General features: G+C 31.3%; 2 protein-coding genes across 2 annotated transcripts; one reads left to right on the top strand and one right to left on the bottom strand.

Annotated features, from left to right (window-relative positions):
- The first annotated feature begins 317 nt into the window (after nucleotides 1-317).
- LOC128390891 (alpha-N-acetylgalactosaminidase-like) lies at nucleotides 318-20,130 on the top strand. Its single transcript, XM_053350665.1, has 6 exons — nucleotides 318-1,138; nucleotides 3,898-4,089; nucleotides 18,965-19,003; nucleotides 19,228-19,389; nucleotides 19,472-19,596; nucleotides 19,687-20,130. The coding sequence occupies exons 1-6, from the start codon at nucleotides 544-546 to the stop codon at nucleotides 19,906-19,908; spliced, it is 1,335 nt and encodes a 444-aa protein (XP_053206640.1). The 5' UTR covers nucleotides 318-543; the 3' UTR covers nucleotides 19,909-20,130.
- On the bottom strand, nucleotides 11,133-14,857 carry LOC128390888 (uncharacterized). Its single transcript, XM_053350662.1, has 4 exons — nucleotides 12,247-14,857; nucleotides 11,967-12,141; nucleotides 11,749-11,858; nucleotides 11,133-11,688 (listed from the first exon to the last, which is right to left on the bottom strand). Exons 1-4 carry the CDS (start codon nucleotides 14,510-14,512, stop codon nucleotides 11,246-11,248), a joined length of 2,994 nt encoding a protein of 997 aa, XP_053206637.1. The 5' UTR covers nucleotides 14,513-14,857; the 3' UTR covers nucleotides 11,133-11,245.
- Nucleotides 20,131-22,644: the final 2,514 nt, after the last annotated feature.

The raw sequence follows: 22,644 nt of genomic DNA, 5'->3' as shown, positions 1-22,644 counted from the left end.
TGGAAATAGAGAGGATACTTAAGAGAATAGACTTGATCCTCTCTCCCCACCCTTAAGACACTTTTAAGAGAAAAACAGATAAAAGAGAAAAAAAGAAAAAGAAACATTCGAATGGGTTGAGAAAAGAGAATAGAAAAAAAGAAAGAATTTGGTTACCATAATTACCACTTGGTTCGCCACTGGTATTAGATAAGATTTTTTTCTTTTTCTCTTTTTGAAAAGAAAGAGAAAAAGAAAGAGACTAGTTGATTTGTTCTCTTTTCTCTTTCTTTTTTCTATTAATTGATTTGATTGTTTACTTTATTAGTTATTGTTTTCCAATTGTTTTCTAATTACTTTGTTTTATATTCTTTTGATAGTTGGTTGTTTCTTCTTTCGGATTAATTGATTTATTGGATTTTCTTTTTCTATTGTTTTAAGTTGTCTGATTATCTTTTCCATTTTTTTGTTTGTTCTTTGGTGGAAAGAAAGAGTTGGACAAAACGTTCTTTTCTATTTGATTTTGATTTTGGTTTTCTCTTTTTTTGCTTTTGGTTGCGCGACATGTTTGGTTATTCGTTTATTGCTTTGGGCTTTTTTGGCCTGATTGTTCCGTTGCTGATTAATTTGGTTCCTTTGGTTGATTGTCTTGATAATGGATTAGCTCGGACACCGCCTATGGGCTGGATGACATGGGCCAAATTTTCCTGTATTGTTAATTGTACCGCTCAACCTGATGATTGTATTTCTGATAAGCTGATCCGTTCAATGGCTTCCGTTATGGTTTCAGAGGGTTATCTTGATGCTGGTTATAATTATATTAATATTGACGATTGTTGGTCTGAAATGGAACGTGATTCTATAACCTCTGCCCTGTTACCTGATCATGAAAGATTCCCTTATGGGATGAGAAATTTATCCAATTTTGTTCATTCAATTGGTCTCAGGTTTGGTATGTATGGTGACATTGGAACCAAAACATGTCAAGGTTATCCTGGTTTTTGGATTGGTAATGGATCAGCAAGTGATTATTTCCTTCTTGATAGTGAAACCTTTGCCTCTTGGGGAGTTGATTCACTTAAGGTTGATGGTTGTTACCAAGATATCGATATATTTGACAAAATCTATCCAAGACTTGGTGAGATGCTCAATTTTACCGGTAAGATTAATAATCTTAATTTCTTCATCAATCTAATCGCTCTCCCTCTCTTTTTTTACCATGTAATTTACTTATCCCATTCTCATCTCATCTTATCATTTGTCTCTCTGTTGATTGACTTTGATCCACACTTGAAAATCTTCTCAACAATTATGATTCCATCTTCTGGTTGTATAGTCCGTTTTGTGTTCCTCTTTGTTGTTCGGTTTGTTTTGATTACTAAAATTACTTTTCTCTCTCAATGTGTGTGACCAATTAACTCTTTGATTGACTGATTTTTGACAGTTAGGATTTACTGTTATTTTTTCCCTCTTCCTCTTTTTTCCTCTCACTGGATTAAGTGTGATTAAGATTGATTTGATTTAGTCTCGATATTTCTTGCAAAAGAAAGACAAATATGTGCATTTATTTATATTCTTGCATTTCATTGATGCTAAGATACAAAAAAAGAGTATATTTGTATTATCTGTATCAAAAAAGAAGAGAATATAATTTTCTACTTTATTAATGAAGAAACTAATCATTATCATCACTCTTATCATCATTTAAACTTTGACACTAACAGTTATTCCTTATTCTCTTCTTTTTTGTCTCTGTCTCTGTCAATCTCTCTCTCCTGTATCTCATCTTCCATTGTCTGCTAATGTTGTTGTTTTTTTCCATCTTCTATTATCATCTTCATCACTATTGTTATTATTATGTTAACCAAATAACAATTAACAATTCTTAATCATTGGAAGATCCTAAAACATAACTACATCGTAATTTTTAAGAGTAACAATAACAATGGCAAATGATAGAGAGAGAGAGAGAGAGATTTAGCTCTCACATGTTCTTTTTGTTTTTCATCTTCTCTCCCTGGATGGCTAACATCCTCATCCTCATCGTCATCTTTATCTTCTTGGTCGTTTTCTTCTTACTTTGAGTTGAACTTCCCGTAATGAGAAACGAGAGAAACATTTCCTCCTTCTCACTTAAAGATTCCCTGCAGGGTGAAACTAAAGATGATGAAGGAGGAGGAGGAGGAGGTAAATGACGAAGATGAGAAAAAGACTTATACGGAAATTGGGACTTATGGTTATTCAGTCATTCATGCGATTTTTTCTTCTTTTTTAACCTTAACATAAACATTTTGTAAGACAAATGTGTAAAGATGAACAGAAAATGACCAAGATGATGAGGAAGCGGAGAAAGAACAGAGAAAAAAAGAGTAAATATCAGCATCATCTTCATGTAGAGGAAAATAGATGAGAAGAAGAGTAAAGATGAAATTCTGATTGTACGCAGATGAAGAAAAAGAAAGCCGGTTAAAAGAAAGAGAAAGTGATGAGCAAGAAAGACGGATGAAGAAAGAAAAGATGATTTTAGAAAGGGAAAAGAAAGAGAAAAAGGAAGAGAGCAATAAGAGAAATGATTTTTTCCTTCTGAAATGAATGAGGAAAAAAAGTTACAAAAGATGTACACATGGAATACACTTGTACTCATGGAGGAGAAAAAGCCATGATTACAAATGTCTATTTTTACTTCCATCTCTCTCTCTCTCTCTCTCTCTCTCTCAAATCTCTTCAATCCACTACAAATCCTGTGAGTGAACCTCTAAAAGATTCTTAAGCATCACAGGGAATATGAATAACGAATTGAGTCTGAATGGATCAGCAAAATTGAGGGAAGATTAACTTGAAGAAGAAACTAGAAGATATCATGAAATACCAATGTTCCGTTGAGAAGATTTAATTTCACTCCAATATTTATTTCATTCACTTAAAACTGTCTCATCTTCATCTTATTCTAATTAAGGTCCTTTGACCTGTTTGGTAGAGAGAGAGAGAGAGAGAGAGAGAGAGAGAGAGAGAGAGAGAGAGAGAGAGAGAGAGAGAGAGAGAGAGAGAGAAAATGATAATAAGCAGATTATTAACCATATAAAATGATTATTTGGCACGAAAAAAGTTTAATTTGCCAAAAGTTAACATTAATCTCTTCTAGATTCTTACATCATTTCTTGATGATGATTATGATTGTAGACAAAAATTTCATTCTTATAACTACAACTTCCTAGGATTTAGGTCAAGGTCGGTTATGTAAATGTATAAATATAAAAGTCTAGAAACCTTTACATGTCTTATTGCGGTTTAATCAACAAAAATCTCAAAAATTATTTGTTCAAACATTGAACTCGTCTTTTCATGTCTATATATTAATGTCTTAATTTAATGATGATAAAAATAATCATCATAGTAAATTAAATTGTCTCTTGTCATTGAATCAGTTTAATCAACTTTTTTTTCTGCTTGCATATCATTATTATTATTACTCTGAATGCACATGATAAACAAACCGTTGAACCGAAAGCCACAAAATTTATCTGCGAACAGAGTGAAAGTTATTAACAATTAAACCCAAGATGATGATGATTGTGATGAAATTAATAACAATAAAACCAATTGGCTTGTCTTTTTATGCTTCATGATTATCAAATGATAATGAATGATGAAGAAGGATGAAGATGATGCTGATGATAAGCATCACGCTTATTCATATTTGAATGAATTTTGATAAGAGAAAAAAATTCTGTGACAATTGAATATCATTGTTTTATTATAATTCCGAGAGATAACAACAATTAATTGGAAAACAATGTTAATTGTTTAATGAAAATTCGTTTCTTTTTTAATTCATGCTCAATGTTTTCATTATCTATTGATTATGAGTTATTAATTATTAATTATTTTCTTCCCTCTCTCTCTTGTTTTCTTTCTCAGGTCGTCCCATGTTGTATTCATGTTCATGGCCGGCATATCAAGTCTATGTCTCAAGGGAACCAGATTATGCCTCTATTGCCAAATATTGTAACTTATGGCGTAACTTTGATGATATTGAACTTAGCTTCCATTCAATTTTATCCATAATTGAATTTTTCGCCAAAAATCATGATGATTTTGTACGATATCAAAGTAAGTTCTCACCTTAATATCCTAATTTTGCATCGTTTTATTTTCATCTATGATCATCATTACGTAGCCTCTCAAGCTTAGCGTAAGATGAATGATGATAAATCTCAAAAGTCATTTATCTTGTCGTAGCTCTCTCTCTCTCTCTTCATTATCATTATCATTATCCTCACCCAGCGGTGTAAAGGCAGAAGCAAAATTTTACCCACTTACCCCGTTAACCTGTTCTCAGAGAGGGTTAACAACTGCATCATCTTGAAAACAGGTAACTAAGTACATTTGATTTAGTCTTTTTGTTACTGTTGTTGTGTCTACATTTTCATTCAGCCCACTTACCCTTTTTAGCCTCCCTCCCTCCTTCTCTGTCTCTCTCTCTCTCACTGTTTCTTTTTTCTCCCTTACCTTTGCAACTACACCATATCAATTGCATTGCATCGGCCTCTTCACTTTGTTGATGTTGCTTTTTTTTATTGCATTTTCACAAACCATTGATACTTTGTTATAACTTTACACAGTTTTTTTATTCATTCGTACATTTTGAATCTTTTTTTTTTACCCTTGCAAATATTATTCTCCTTAACGTAATAATATTTACATGGTAATTGCAATTCATGTTTTTTATTACCATTGGGTATACACTTTACATTTAAGGTAAAGAAACGAAAAATTTACTTTCACTTTATGTGCAATTAACACAATTTTTTTTATCACTATTTAAACACTGTGTCATTTGATTTGATTTCTATGTAATCAAACATACAGACTCATAAACGGGTTTCACCTTGTCTACAATCATATTAATTTACCTTGATATCTGTTAATTCAGTCATAATGTATTTAGTTACATTATAATTATCTAATGTTTACAATGGTTAGATTCATTTTTCCTCATCCTTTGATCACCACTGATGCTTGATTTTAATGACCATCATTTCATAGTCAGATTGAAAACTCTTCAAGATTAATATGAATAAAAAAAACTCATCTCATTTCAAGCATCCTCATCATTTTCCTAGAACTTTGTAGTCCCGAAAAAGGTAATAAATAGACAATTAAACAATAATTGTCCCCAAGAAAATAGTAACAAATGAAAATCCATCGGACTCATTTTCTTCCTATGTGAATTACTTGTGATACCATTTTGGATGTTTCAATTTACCTCAAGTACAATAATAATAATACCTAAATGTTTCCTCTAGTAGGTTATTATTATTACCTCAAAATTATTTCTAGAGTAAAGTAAAGCCATAATTGACCTTTATACCTTTTAACTTTCAACTTGTATGTGTTTGTCTATGTAAGGTTGTCAACAACAAGAGTTTATCCTCATTGTCCCTCTTTTTTTTTGTACATTCAAATATGAATAGAAAGTCAATCATGATTCAAAATTAATACTCTTTGAGTTTTATTTCTTTCTTTCACTAAGGTTAACCCCCCTTACTATTAATAAATTTAAGGTCAAAGTTATCATGATGATGAGTATCACTTTTTGATCATCATTGCGTCAACAACAACAAAAACAACAATTGATCTTATAACCATTAAAATTGAATAATAATAACACCACTTACATTAGTTGATTGTATTAACAATCAAGCCAAAAAAAAGGCCCAAACATTGATTGACATTACATTGAATGGGCTAATATAACATGAGTATAATGAATGCATAGGTAGAGCTGATATGTAACTTTGATTTTCCTCCCTATCATCTCCTCTCTTTCCCTCATCACCGCTCCCTTGCTTCATCTTTCATCTTTCATCTTCATCATCATCTCTTACCTTTACATCTAGTTCAATATTTTGGGCTAGGCTACTCTCTCTCTCTCTCTCTCTCTCTAATGTTATCAAAGCAAGAGGGAGTTTCTTGTGTGTATATTTTGTATATTTGGTTATGTTTTTGGAGGGAATTTAAAATTTGAAGGGAAAGTGCAATGATAGTAACTATTAGTTACTTTTCTTGTTCTATCGCTATATATGTATATTGATTGGAAATCGATTAGATCCTCTGGTTGATGCTCTCTTTCTCTCTTTCTTTTTCTGCTTTATATTATCTTTCTTTTCCAATTGATAAAAAGGATAGAAGGAGAGAAGATAGAGAAAGAGAGAGAGAGGAGAGTAAGAGATGATGCAGGGAGGAAAAAGCGTGAAGCTCATTCATCTATTGTGCAAATGCTGTTCCCACGCTGCAAACGAACTCAATTTATTAATAATATATACTGATCCATATACTCATAGTGACCTAAGCGCTTCTTTGGTCACTACGATTGTTGATTTCTGTTATTTTCATATCTAAAGAAATCTACTCTTTTACATTTCGATCATTTCGTTATCTAGTTTTCTTTTTATCTGAAAAGTGAGTGATTATTACACGATATCTGAGAATTGGGATGAGGATGGATGATGATTGCTGGGTGATACTTGAAAAGGAAAAGTAAACTTACTTTATAATTTTACCTTTTTTTTACCATCTTTTACCTTTATCTATTTGGATTGATGGAAACCCTTGGATATCTATCATTATTTGGCATTAATATTATCATCTGCATCTTAATCATTGTTATTATTAGCATTAGATGATAACTTTTCTAAATAATAACAATATTTATTTATCATGTAATATATTCACATTAGGAATATATCGTGTCTATCAAATTATCAATTCTCTTCCGTCAAGTTTACCTTTATATTACCTTTGTAATACTTTCTTTGCAATATCTATGTATGTCTATGGATTATTATTCATTGGCTTTTCTTTATCTGTCTGTGGCTGTGTTTACATGTGAACATATTAGTTATGATGATGACATTGTTATTGTATTATTATTGTAGTTGGGTTTCTGCCTATGGTGATGAAAAGTTTTGTAACCTTTCATATATTATTTTTTTTTTCTTCCATCCATAGGATGAAAAGTCTATGGGCTTTATGATTTAATTTGAATCTAAAAATAATACATTTGAATAGTGGACCTTTTTAGTGAGGGCGGTAAAATGGGAGGAGGTGGAAAGTGTGATGATGAGAAATGTTATTTACTTATCATCCTTCATTTTCATGTTTACTTGCTGTTGATGTTTGATTGTTAACATTAATTATTATCAATTTTTATATTATGATAAACCATGATTATTATGATTCTCTATGATTATTACTTGGCCTTTTTTAGGCCATAATTGTAATGGTTGAGCTTCAATTGAACTTTATTTTACTTGAGTATTTTTTTTTGTTGATGATTTTCAGATTAGTTTGATGATAATGATGATAGGCTTGAAGATGACTTGATTTTTCTTGCTCAGGTAATGAATTAAATCACGAATGAGAAAACTAGCCAATGAATGGTTGTTTTTTTCAGAATTTGTTGAATTTAAATTTTAAGGGGCATCATTATGATGATGATGATGATGATAATCATCTTGACGAGGGTGGAAATCTACGTCAAGATGATGAAGAGAGGATGAAGGAGGATGTGTAGGAGAGGTAGAGTAGTATGATAGTAGTAGTTGTAGTAGTTTTGGAGGTGGAAAAAAGCGGGAGGGTGAAAGCGATGGTCTTGAAAATTCATGTACATGTTATATATATAAACTCCTATGGAATTGTATTTCTTACTTTTTTCCTTCTTTTTCTTTCCATCATTATCATCATTTACAGAGAGAGAGAAAGTTTTGCTGATCCATGCAAACTGTATGGGTTATTCATATTCCAAGTGAGGCAAAGAATCTTTAAGATTGGTGGGTTTTACTCACAGGGTTTCGAGTGGGGAGAAAGTTGAAGATGAGGAAAGATGATGAGAAATGAGAAAGAGAGAGTAAGTGAAAGAGATAAATGCAAAAATAGACATTTGTACTCATGTTTGTAAGCGTTTCTCCTCCATGGATACAAGCGTGATCCATGTGTGCATCCTTCATCTTTTCTCTTAATCTTTACCAGTATCATCATCATCTTTTTCTTTTTCTTTTTCTTCATTATCATCAATGATTTTATCTTTGCTGTTACTTTTTCTCTTCCTAAATCTCGAAATATTCTCGGTCAAACTTAACGGTAAAAACTATCATTACGCAAGTAACATTTTCTTTCCTCATTCTCCATTTACTTGAGAAAGAAGAAGAAGAAGAAAAAAATCATTACTCTTATTGCTCTTTTCATCATTATCTTCTCTTTCTTTACCCGTCTTTCTAATTCATCACTTTCTCTTTCTTTTAACCGGCTTTCTTTCTTCTCTTTCATTTTTCCCTCTTCTTCTTCATCTGCGTACAATCACAATTTTCATCTCGATTCTTACTCTTTTCTCATCTATTTTCCTCTACATGATGATCATCATCATATTTACTTCTTTCTCTTCTCTATTCTTCCTCATCATCATGGTCATTTTTTCTTCGTCTATTCTTATTTATCTTCCTCCTTCATCATCACATATTATTTCTTGTTGGATGAAAATGGAGAAACATATTCATAGATATTTTTCTCTTCGCTTCATTTTCCTTGCTCTCTTTATCGCCCACGTCCACCCTGTCTCTTTTTTCGTGAAGAAGAAGAAGATGATGATGAAGAAGATGAAGAAGAAGATGATGATGATAAGATGAATACAAAAATAATCTATTTCATTGAATCTTTTTTCTTCTTTATTAACATTCTATCTGTTACTTATCAATAGTAAAATTAAAGATTCATTGACGTATCATCATTGTAACAATTATCTTCCTTGTCATGGTGATAAATCCCATGTGAGTTATTTTAACCCTAAAAATCAATGTGATCAATAACAAAGCAAACAGGGAACCAAAAATAACTTTGAATGATTAGTATCTAATGAGAAATTAGTTAATCATTAATATTTAAAACAAATGAATTATCCTGATGATTCAAATATCTTTCATTGACCTTTTTTTATATATATTAATAATAATTATCCAATAATGATGATAATTTGTCTCTCACTTTCTCACTCATAGTTGTTTCCTGATACAAATTGCAATGAAAAAAAATGGTATAAATATTTCAATATTTTCTTCATAAATCATCATAATGATTAAAAGATGAAGTAGAAACTCCTATGGGAGTTAACACAACTAACAAAATGCCGATGACCAGTGAAGGTTAAAAAAGAAGAAAAAATCGCATGAATGACTGAATAACCATAAGTCCCAATTTCCGTATAAGTCTTTTTCTCATCTTCGTCATCTTCCTCCTCCTCTTTCATCATCTTTAGTTTCACCCTGCAGGGAATCTTTAAGAGAGAGAGAGAGAGAGAGCCAGAGAGAGAGAGAGAGAAAAATTTTCTCTCGTTTCTCATTACGGGAAGTTCAACTCAAAGTAAGAAGAAAACGACCAAGATGATAGAGATGAGGATGAGGATGTTAACCATCCAGGGAGAGAAGATGAAAAAGAATGTGTGGGAGTTGTGACTCTCTCACTCTCTCTCTCTCTCTCTCTTCCATAGACACTGCATTGATCTATTACAAGAAACCTTGTGAATGAATTTTCATTTAACCGCACACACATAAATTCACATTGATTCATACATTTACTCACAGAATTACAGTCGTTTACACAACTTTTTTTTTACTTAGAAAGACAGTGAATCTCTTTCATCATCTTCAGTCTTTCTTTTTCGTCGTCTTAGTGGTTCCTTCAATAGTCAAGTCTAAGCTTCCAATTTGCACCAAGCTTAACTTTCAGTTCACTTTCACTGAAAATTTCTCGAATTTTTTCTCTCCTCTTCATCTTAATCATCTTGACCTTATCTTCTATCGATTTTTGTCCTCTCTCATTCTCTCTCTTTCTCTCACACATCCTCGATTTCCTTGATTACAATCAACAGATCATAATGATTACCGTTGTTCCTCATGATTTGCTTCCAGTGACCTGCATTTGTTTTCTCGATTGGCTTAGATACTTTATTGGATCTACATGATAAGCTTATCCCTCAGTTAATTTATTATGACCTTTATTGGCTATGTGATCTTTTGCCTCTGTTTTGATAATTTAACTGTAATTGTTATCTAACCTTACTCACTCCCTGTTGATTGTGTGTTGATATTAATGTTAGTGTGTTTGTGTGTCTCTACAAATGAACGGAAATTGATAGGCACGGAAATGGTTCTTTAATAATATCGATTGGTTTTATCTCTCTCTCTCACTCTAGCTCTATTATCATCAATATCTTCCATTCACTTTTAAGGGTGTTTATTTTCACTTATTTTAACGGTATTTTTATATTAGGACTTCTCTATTGGGTGATAATGATGATGATTTGGTTATGACTGTTGATTTGCCTTTGATTGTTTAACAAAGCGTATTGAATGGGATAATAATTTACGTTAATTTAATTGGCAATTGATCGCCTCTACAATTAACTCTCACCCAAAAATTTACTATTAAATCATTCACTTTTCTACTGAGAAATATTCCCTTTCACATGTACAAAGACTCTTATCATCCATCTTCATCTTTTTCATCATTCTAATCACCTTTACCATCTTCATCATCCTTCGCATCTTTTGAATCACCTTATTCTCTCTCTCTCTCTCTCTCTCTTGCTTTCTTTCCCTCTCTCGACATTAAATCAGCACATAGACATTTGAATGTATCTTACTAAAATAACAATGTCGGTAATTGTGCTATTGATGATTAGGTTAATTGATTAGGATCTCGTGCTAATAATTGAATACAATTAACAATTACAATTGCTGTGTGAATGTTACCCTTAATAGATTACACTTATTGCTATGATAACTTTGTTATTGTTGATTACGATAAAATAACATTGCTTTTCTGTTCCCAATTCATTTTGCTTCCTGTTTAATTGTAATAATGTAAATCATTGATTGTTATATTAAGATAATGATAATCCTCCTCATTTTCTTGATAATTTCTTATCTTAAATACCAATTAATGATTACATAAAAAATGTATATCACAATTAAGTCAGAGAAGAAGAAAAAAATAATTAACCAACCGACAATTACTTTGATAGATTAAGGATTTATATTAACTTTCCATGTTTAAATCCAATTTCCTGCAGTTGATTTCAGTTCATTTGAAACAATATATTTAATGTCTAATGATGACGTTTAACTATCATTCACTGGTTTTAATGAATTAAGATGAAATTTATTTACAATGATGATAATGATTAAGATGTATAAATAATTGTATCAATGAATTAGCTAAATTTACGTTTATAGTAAATTGAGGCAACAGTTCCCACCATGAATGATGCAAGGAAAAAAAATGATCCCAATCCAATTGCTAATCCAAAATGATCTTGTTGTTGACCCTTAAATTGTAGCAATTTAGCTGCTCTATCCTTATTCAGATAAACTGAACAAGTTGATTTAGCTGTTGATGATGAATCGAGAGATGATAAATCATTGGCTCCTGTAGTTAGGGTTGATGATAGTCTACAGGTTGTCCTAATATTTGATGAACCTCGAGTTTCAAATGACTCACAATATTCAAATGAAATACAATTAACATAATCATCTGATTGATTACAATCAACAGCGCATCTTTCCATTGATACATCATTTATCTCCTTAATTATTGTCACTTTATCCATTTTATATTGTCGTCCAATATAATGAACATAATCTCGACCATATTTAACTAATTAATAAGAATTGAACTTTAATTGTCTTTGAAATGAAAAGTTTAATCAACTCTTACCTGCATAATGATCACAAGTTGATTTACTAAAATCCCAAATGTGATTAGTTATTTCATGACTTGAATCTTCAGCTACATGAAATTGATGAAGGAAACACGCTCGTTGAGAACTGAATTGATTGTGTAAACAGTAAAGAAAATTAATTCAAACAATTAATGATTAATTTTCTAACTAATTTAGGTCAATACTCTTATCTAATCAGTATGAATGCACTTACGATTCTCCATGAGATTCAGTTGATTGTAAACAGAAATCAAATGATTTACAAGGTATTTTACTCGATTCGTAACAAACTCTAGCACATTCAGATTCTTCGATATCAAATAAGGTTAACACTGAATCTTTAACCAAACTTTGTCCCGGGAATTTACGGTAAAAGGCAACAAATGATTCTGTTAAAAAAAATTATATATACAAACAGTAACAATTAACTGTTTACATTGTTTCTAATTAAAATTGTTTACACAATTACGTGTAATAAACACCAATTAACTTACTTTCAAAGATGTTACAATTATCTGCATGTGAAGTTTTATCTTGTAACGATTTTGTTAGATTTTCCTTAGTCTCCATACTTAAGGTACACTCACGATGAGCATCATTACAATAAGAGAGAGTGTAACAATCATCATCATTTTGACACAATTTAAGACAATCAGAATAACTGACCCCTAATACTGTCGATTGACCATTGGCCGATGATAGACGACGAACTGGTGCAATTACTGTGTATTCATCACCTTTCAATGGATTAACTTGATAATCGGTTAATTCCTCTTCAAGGTTTCCAATCTCTTCAGGTCCACCAACTATGAACAAGTCTACAGCGGACATTGAATATTTGGTCATCATAAACTGACCATTATTCACCTTTGATTTAATTTGACTTAGAATTGATCTAGACGAGGCTAAAATGTTTCGCTCAATCACTGTTGATCCAACATCGATTGACCTTCGTCTATACCAAGTACATTCATCTTTCATGCTGATCGATGAGTAGGCCGATGCTGAACTGAATATTTGACACGTTGAATCGGAACAATATGAGAACTCTTTACAATTTAGATCATTGGTACAAAGTTCACCACAGTCTTCAAGTGCATCTCGAATCAAAATGGATGTTGGATTATCAATATAATATTGAGGATCGGGTTCGTAGTTGAATATAAATGGAGGTCGTTGTAATAACTTTCCCGTTATGTAATAATTACTGTCATACATGTTGACCACAATCTCTGGTATTCTAATTACCGGTATAAATGAAGTGAGACTTTGTTGGTAGTAATTTCGTATCTCATTGACATCCTTGACCTTGACTATATCATCATCTGACATGATAATTTGGAACCATGTAAACTGACCAGGCCCATCATAACATCCGGAAACATCAAATTGATCGGAAAATTGGATGTTAACTTGTTCAGTATAATCGATGAAATTGATTTCAATTTGATCTGGTAAATCTTGTTGTAATGGTAAACCTTGAGGATTAACTAGTTTAATTGATATTTTATTTGGTGCCTGATGGGGTTTTGATGATCTATCAATGGCCGGGAAATAATAGCTGACCACTGCGTCCATATTGTATCCTGATGAGAAGAAGGAGAAAAGTTTATCTTCCCAAATATCCATAAGTCCAGCATCTGTGTCCACTTGACCCATATAACAACCATAAGCTGCACTTGTTGAGGAAACAGTTTGAAGTAAATTAAAACTGGCCTCATAATGGTAAGGCCATTTGATGGCCAGATTATCCTCTTGAATTTCCTTATAATCAACATTGTCCAGTTGACACTGACCAGAAGAAACATCGACAATATATCGACCACGATGATTTGGATTCTGAATGATTCGTGTTGTATTAAATGATTCAGTTACCTGAAATGAATAAGTAGCTTGATATTTAACCATGTGAACAGATGAAATGGTCACTTTGTCCAATTGGCTATTACTTATCATCGCCTCCATGTCCAAGGAAAATGAATCACTTTGCAAAAATGACGGAACTGGAGGTAAACCAAATATCGACCGAGTACAAGCATAACCTAACGGGTAAGATACACGATCACTTGGTGATGTTTTAATCGGATTAAAGATTAAAAAATTGTAAACATGTGGATTATTTGTTGATGATGATGATGATGATGATTGACTTATACTAAATCTAAATGGTAAATTGTTTAAATCATCAAACCAAAAGTCAATCCAAATGTTTTCATTGAGACAATGAAACCAATGTTTCATTGATATTCCGTCAATATTTTCCGTTGCGACAAATTGAACCTTTTCACTAACACTTTTAGCCCAAATCATAAGTACAGTTGGTCCAAGATAATCCATATCACCAAAAAGTGTCGCTTGATCGGAAACCTGATCAGGAACTAACCATGAACCAATCGTAGTATACTTATCGTCCAAATTGAGTAAATCTGATTGGCAATCATCATTTTCAATGACATACTTTTCATTAGTTTCATGATAATAATATATTTCACTTTTAACTCCATTGAATAATTTGTTCACTTCAATATGACCAAACCTTTTAGCACCATTGTAATTATCATTGACCATTATGGACTCTTGTTGAGGTGTGATTATCTCAACGATTGCTGAAAATCCGGACTGTCCTTTGGTCAATGATAAAACATCGGGAACGATTGGTCCTCCAATTTTACCTCGAGCTGGACATGAATCACAATTTACCTTTAAAATGGTTAAACTTTGAACAGAAAGTATGAAAACAATTAACAAATTTGGCAACATGATTTACCTTTTCAACAATTAGTCTAATTGTTGAAACAAACTTGAGATTGGCTTTTGTAAAGTGTGTGTATTCAAGTTAATATTGGTATATATTAATGATAACAATTAAAGGCGTAAATTGTCATTGTTAATTGATGATTAAAAAAATCTTCAGTGCTACTAATTGTGACAATTAAATTGTTGGTGCATCAAATGATAACAAGTTCATGGTAATTGAATCATTGAATTTGAATATTAATCATGATGAATGTGAATCAAATGTGATTCGTTTCGGATATTTGATTTTACTGATTAAATTGTAAATCTTTGGAAATTACCAAATGATTTAAATTGTGTTACAATTTAATGTTGTTCAATTTACATAACTTTCTAATCATTTGATTGATTGTCTATCAATTTGTTTTGATTGCTTCATAATTATCAATTGTAATTATACAATATCTTTGATCATGAATAGTTTATTAGTAAATAACAACAATCAATTTGATATAAATAATTGACTGGTTGATTGTAGACTTAATTGGCTTGATTAACAAACTTTCAACAATCAAATTATTATTGTTGATCAATCATTTATTTTACAGCCTTGATTTAGGATATGGATTATGGATTATATTAACTATTGTGATATCGATGATGATTAATCAATTGTTGGTACAATTGATGACTGATTAGTTAATCATTAATTGATTGTGATGAGAGAGGAGGAGGGAGAAACACTAGGAGAGATGGTTAACAAAATCCACCCACCGGTGGACTTTTCAATGGAAAGGACAATTGATTAATTGTGACAATTTAACCTTATTGAATTGTTGGTAATCATGTTTCAGTTTAGTTAAATTGTTAAAAGGTTAATTTAGTCATAGTAAAGATAGAGACAATTAAAATGCTCGTTAATTGGTAATTGTGATTTAATCTAATCAGCTCTGGTTCTAAATATGAATCACACAATTGGATTAGATAAATTATTTGATTTTAATATGATCACTATTAAGATTATTTCATCTATTGTCAATTGATTGATGACCTTTAATTGTATTAGATACTTGGAAACGACTTAAGGTCACAAGTTGGTCATTGTGTTACCTTTGACCCATTTTCCTGTTGTATTGTAACGTGTTGATTGTTACTTTTGATGAAAGGTGATTCTTAGCTATTGAATATTATTATCGTTTCAATGTTAAATCAATTGACCAATTTACTGAAGGTGAAAGTGGTCAAGGTCATTTTCCGGTAAATTCACTCTTTGTGTCCACTATTTGTCAAGATACTTGGACACACATTGGTCTATTGTGTGTATTTGATTACATCCAGTGATGATAATGATCATCAGTCATCTTTGTTTTCATTTTTACAATAGCACAATAACATTAATTAAAAGGGTCAATTGGCCAATTTAAGGTCACAATATGCTATCGGTCACCATTTGGAAATGATAATAATATCATTATGTGTTGATTGATAATTCATTTTATCTAAATAGGATAAACTATTAGGACAATTTAAAATTGATTGAAATGACGATCCATTATTGTCATTGTCACTTGATGATGAGACTCATTATCATGGTCATTATTATTTACTAAAATTATAACAAACTAACTCGATGATGATAAATGTCCATGTTGTGGTCAACGACTTCTCTCTCTCTCTCTCTCTCTCTCTGGCATTTATTCTGCCCTTTAAATTGTTAAAATACAATTTATATTCAATTACGTTATTTAGGCCGCTAACTGTGCATACAATTAGATTATGTTGATTACTATTATTATTTATCATCATCGCTCTTATTGCTTCCTCTTTGTCAAAAAATTGTGTTATCATTTAGTGTCCACCCTCCTCTGGCCTTATCCTCCTCCGACTCTCTCACCTTAATTAGTCTTAAGAAAAATCCTTTTCCTCACTTTGATTGAATACCTTTCACTTGTGGATGTCATCCTCATCATCTTCATTCATCTTCCTTATACTCATGAATCATATGTTCCAAATGATAATGATGACCATCGATGATGATGATGTTTTCTGTCCAGTTTTAAATATCTCTCTCTCTCTCTCTCTTTTAATGTGTAATCTAAATCTCTTCTGATTATTGCCCTTGACTTAACAATTAACTTTCGATTAAGCTTTACGCTGAAACTTGATTTCTATGCCTTCTAATAATTATTACATCCTCTGGATTTTACTCTCACATGAAAGATGATGAGTTTCTCACTAATCACTAATTTCTTGGTCAGATTACTTTTGCTCTCTTATACACTAATTTAAATCTCATCTCTTTAACTGTCTTAAAAAGTTAATTGATGTAGCGGTTAATTACTGGGCCAACACACACATAAAAGTGAAAGAAATCAAAGCAAGAAGAGACTAAACTGTTACTGACCAAACAACATCTTTGGTTCACTGACCACTCATGTGATTATTATGCTTTTCAATTGATTGTTTTCTTGATTTTCTCAGGCTTTTCATTAATTATCTGCTTGTTGTCTTCATTTTCCTCTGGTAATATTCATATCCATTGATTCCCATTGTTAATCTATTAATAATATCTATTAATTATTAACTAATTAACGATTGATGATGTTTATTATTTCGTTCAACTGATTGAGTTTACTTTTTTAACTCCTTTTCCATTATTACCCAATCAATTGTTGTTAGAACAAGTTAATTACATACAATTAGTACTAGCTTTCCTGTTAAACGAATTTCCAACATCCTCATCTTATTTGAATGAAATGTAAATGTCTTAATTGTAAATACACTGACTGTTAATTAATGAATAATGATAATAATTATTTAATGTGTGAAAACGTTAAGGTGATTGTTGTTGTTAAAGGTTAATTTTTAATTAACTGTGTGTATTTGTTGTGTGTATTTGGGAGGCTGATCGGATCATTGATGTTTAAATTGACTCAATCAACATGTTAATTAGTTGGTACTCTTGATTATTATGATGAAATTTATGTATATATTTATGTAATATGTGATGGATAGATGATGTTATTTATATCAATTAACTTGGAGTCATAATCATGTCCCATCAAAACCTATGGTTAAATATTTTCGACAGGTTATCATCCTGTTCCCATAGATGATGATAAAGATGATAATCGATTCATAAAACGTTTTTTTCTTCCTCAGATTTACTATTTTACATAGATGACGAATGGTAATTAGGTGTAATCAGAATGTATTTTTGATGATGATAATGATGATGATGATGACCGAAAGTTAGAGAGATGATGATGATTGTGATGGTGATGATGATAATCTATCTTACGTGTGGTGAAAGATGTGATTGAGTGAAGTGGAAAGGAGGAGATGGTGAGGTGATGTGGGTAGAAACGACGGAAGATGATGATGAAGATGAAGATAAAATAGAGTTTTGAAAAAAAAAATTCTCTCTTTTTTTAGACTTGATTCGAGTTAATTTTTTTCTCCTCTCGCCCAAACTTGTTACTCTCCCTCTCTTTCTCATTCATCCTCCTTCTCATCTTCACCTATGTTGACGGCTACTTGCGTGCTAATTAAGATTCTTAGCACGAAAAGTAGACTTGATATAATGAGCTAAATAAGCAAAAAAGTTAAGGTTAAAGTTTCATTCGATCCTCAACTTGTTAACATGTTATTTCAGGTGCTACTTGATGATATCAATTTATGCAAGATTATAATGATGCATTCGATTCAATATTATCATTATCATTAAACATAATGTGAAAAAAACGTTATTTTTTGTTGTGTACATTTGAATTTCCGTTTGCATTTGCGGACAAATGAATACCTTTCCAATACTTAACGATAATGAACTTACAAACTATAAGTTATATTTAGACCTCTTTTTCCCATCACTGAGTCTCTATGGTAAAAGTAGTCGATAGTTAGAGAGAGAGAGAGCACAAGGTGAGATAAAATTCTACAGAAAAAGTTTCAATATATTCAATTAGCTAAGGCGTTTGTTTTCCAGGTAAAAAAACTGCAGCCGAAAACAAAGTCTGCAGCCAATAAATTGTTTCATTTGTTTGACCGCACTAATAGTTACAAATTAACATGACCAGAGTATAAAAAATGCTCTCGTAATAACAGGTTTCCATGATTATTTGAAAGTTGACCAGTTGACCTCTTGCTTTTCACTCACTCACTCTCTCTCTCTCTATTATTTACTAGAAAAAACTCATCAGTTAATTTTTGGCACACTCCTTACTGATGTTAATGATGAACCTTTTTTTTAATACTAAGAAACGCTTTCATTTCATTAGCCTCTACTTTCATATCGACTGCTACTAATGATGATGATAATGATAGATGATGATGATGAAACGATCGTATCTTTTTAGTCCTTGGTGTTCGAGGCCCGTTTATCTGAAACTTTCGAGCAGATGTAACTTTTTTTGGCCTTTTTTTATTACCTTATAACTCGTTTACCTTTTTTCTTTCTTACCTTGATGTACATTTTAGCTCCAGGTGCTTGGTTCGATCCAGATATGATTATCATTGGTGAGTAATTGTAATAGCCACTGGCACGGTGGCTGGTGCTGGAGGTGATGGTGCTAGAGGGGTTGCTCTTAGTTTCTTGTGTTCGTGTGCGTGTTTGTGTTTGTATGTGTGTGTGTTTGTCTCTATCCAGAAGCAGCATCGTTAACTCATTATGACGAATGTCGTGGTTATCAAGTTTTATTTTTTCGCTTCTTTATCATCCTTCTCTCTTTTCTACAAAACAGGTAATGAAGAACTGACCCTTGGTCAAGCTCGAGTTCAAATGGCTGTCTGGTCAATCTTAGCTGCTCCATTATTAATGTCCAATGACCTAAGGAAAATTAAACCCGAATTTAAAGAGATACTTTTAAATAGGAAGATAATCGCTGTTGATCAAGATCCTATGGGTATGATTCGTGCTTTTTATTTTGTACTATTTGTACATTTCTATTCATTTTCGTGGTCCTTTTGTTTTCTGTCTTTCGTCAGGTATTATGGGTGAAAGAGTTTACAATTCAACTGACCTACAAATTTGGGTTAAACCCATTGAACCTTTGGTTGAAAGTAAACCCAGTTTCGCAATTGCCTATGTAAACTTAGGTGGAGCTCAGAATGTAAGTTAATTGTTGGTTTTTGTGTAATAATTTAAAAGTTAATTGTGATTGTCTTTTCCTGGGATAATTGTATAATTTGTTTCTTCTTAGTTCTCATTTAAACTTGGTGATATATTAACTGGTAAAAATGCTGCATCAAGTTACTCAATTGAAGATTTGTTTGGAGATGAACATCTTAGCTCACCTTTAACCCTTTCAGCCAATTTGACCCTTAAGGTTGGAGGTGATGGAGATGCCCGAATGGTCAAGATTATACCAAGAGATGGTCTCGTCCTTGAACCAATGTCCTCTAACGAAGTTGATCAATTTTGATAACTTACATGATAACAATTGAGAAAAATATAAAAACTAAACTCTGGATACAATCAACTTTTTTCCCTCCCACCGATAGACAATATTAATCATTGATTCCTATTAACTATATTTTCCTATCAACAATTAACCTTTTGCATACTCAATTTACAGCTAATTTACTCACACAATAGTTTATCTACCTTAACCCATTAAAATTAACCACTATGAAAATTTAAACAATTTAAATCACAACTCAATTAACGTAACAATTAACCATCAACTCTAGAAACTTAGTTACCTTTTTTTTTTTTGGTTTTTGCTGTTGCTCAAATTAACTCAATTAACAAACTAAATTCATCATCAGCAAAAAACCTTGACTATGAAAACATCAACAAACAATTAACTTTAATTACAATTCAAATTGATTAACCATAAACATCAAATGAAAATTAGATTCACTTTGCATCGTTGTGGTTACAGTGGCCGTTTTTTACAAAACCACAATTAGTTAATCAAAAATGATTACAAAATGCACAATTGAAATTACATGATAATATACTCACGCAAACAAAGATATCATCATCATCATCATCATCTTCATCTTCATCATCCTCATCACTTGTATCAAAGTAACAAAATTTTACAATAACTTTCTCACTTGATATTCACACCAATTGGTTACACTACACAGGTAAGATGATGATGATGTAAAAAAAGATCAGGATAAAAAACAAGGCAATCAGTTAATTGCATGCTAGTCTCAATCCTAATCATCTTACTTGTAGACACAATCAATTTAATTGTGGTAACAATCAACGATCAACAAACTTTGTTAACTTTGAATTTTCCCTATGAATTTTTATTTTGCTTGTTACTTTTGGTAAGTAAACCTTTACCTAGAGTTTTAATCATTGACAAATAACTTTATTATCCAACTAGATTAACTTATAATCAAAAATCACAATCAAAAAGCTATTTTTTTTCAACTATATTAATACAACTACTTGTTGATTGTTGATTGATGTTTAACATCATCATCATCATCATCATCATCATCGTAATTACAATTTGATTTGTATTCCGTTGCTGTTAATTCAGACTCATTATTATTATTATGCTATTTGTAAACCAGAAAAAAAAAGTTATCATTAACTTGATTGTTGTTTGCTTGTTATTATTTTATCAATAGTATCAATTTAATTTAGATGGTAAAATGTAATAAACAATCAAACAACAATCAACATCTTAAACCAGTAATAATAATAGTCAAATGTTGATAAATAATAATGTTAATTACATGATAATAAATATTATATTTCATGGTATTAAATATAAGGTTTATACAAAATAATGATGATGATTAAACGTAACGCAATAATTATCAAGATGAATTAATAACTAATCCTTAATTGTTGTATTCTAATTAGTAATGTATGATAATAATTGTTTACACTTTTAACAGTTAATTCTTGTTTGATTTAGTTCAATTAACAGTCTTGATTAACTTAAATACTACCGAATGATAATTACTAATATTACTCTTAACATGATCAAAGTATAATTACAATTATAACTTTTTAATTGTCGAAAGGTAAAAACTTTTCATTCTTCAAGTGAAAGTTTTCCCCTTGTAAAGATAATAAAAAAGATCGGATTAAGATTAGAGAGAGAGAGAGAGAGAGAGAGAGAGAGAGAGAGAGAGAGAGAGAAATGATTTATCAAATTGTTCCATCTTATTAATAACAATTAAATTCGAAAGTCTCTCTCTCTTATTTACTTAATCAATTAACAATCGATAGTAATTATTATCGAAATGAGCTGACGTTGCAACGATTTTTATATGGAAAGACAAGAAAATGCTAACGAAGTGAAATTAAATATCGTTACTTTCGGATCTTCTTTAACTTTATCTTTCTCTTTCTCTCTCACTTTCTTTTCTCCTTGAATCTTATATATCTCTCTTCCTCCCCTTAAATCATGAAGATGATGATGATGATAATTATCGCAATTACCTTTAAGTCGTTAATTTCATTCGTATCTCTCCTGTGAATGTTACAATAATGAGTTAATTAGTTGGTTCCCGTTTTTTGATTTTTTTAATCGTAAATGAAAATCTGGATACAAAGTATCAACTTTTTCTTTTAGCATTTTGATTAAGAGATTATCTCTTTCTCTCTCTCTCTTACTGGATTAACTTGAGTATGGATTTTATTACCTTTTCTGTTAATCACTTATAATCATGAAGGATAATTTATATCACAAGTGATTGATAATCAAGATTGTTAAGAGGAAAACTTTTTCTCGCTGGTAGATTTGGTTTTTTTTTCTTTCTCGTTTTCTCAATTTTTCTTATTACCTTTTTCTGTTAATTATAATAGTTTTAAAGTAGAAGATGAAAAGAAACTTCTTTCCAGTGGTCAGCTTTTAGCGAGATGACCAGTGAATGAGACTCATTATCCCTGAGGCGAAGCATCTTAAGTCTAATCCTTTGAAAAAAAAATTATTCCAACGGATTTTGGTTGAAAAAGATTTTCAAAAATCTTGACCACTCCTAAAATCTTTGTCTCTATCTCTCTGTCTTTTTGCTTTCTCTCGCCTTGACCATTAAGTGTGTCCATCTTTGTGGTTGGATTAGCTCACAGATTCACTATAATCTAATCTTAATCCGTTAAAATCTCTTTTTGTTTCTGGTTTCTGGTAAATTCTGATTTCTACCTGTTCAACTAATCAACTGTTTCCTTATACTTTTTTTCT

This window comes from Panonychus citri, unplaced genomic scaffold (genome assembly GCF_014898815.1).
Source record: "Panonychus citri isolate SS breed McGregor unplaced genomic scaffold, ASM1489881v1 Contig00130, whole genome shotgun sequence".
In the NCBI taxonomy this organism is placed as follows: domain Eukaryota; kingdom Metazoa; phylum Arthropoda; class Arachnida; order Trombidiformes; family Tetranychidae; genus Panonychus; species Panonychus citri.
Note: the sequence above shows the minus strand (reverse complement) of the source record. Positions and strands in the feature narration are given on the sequence as shown.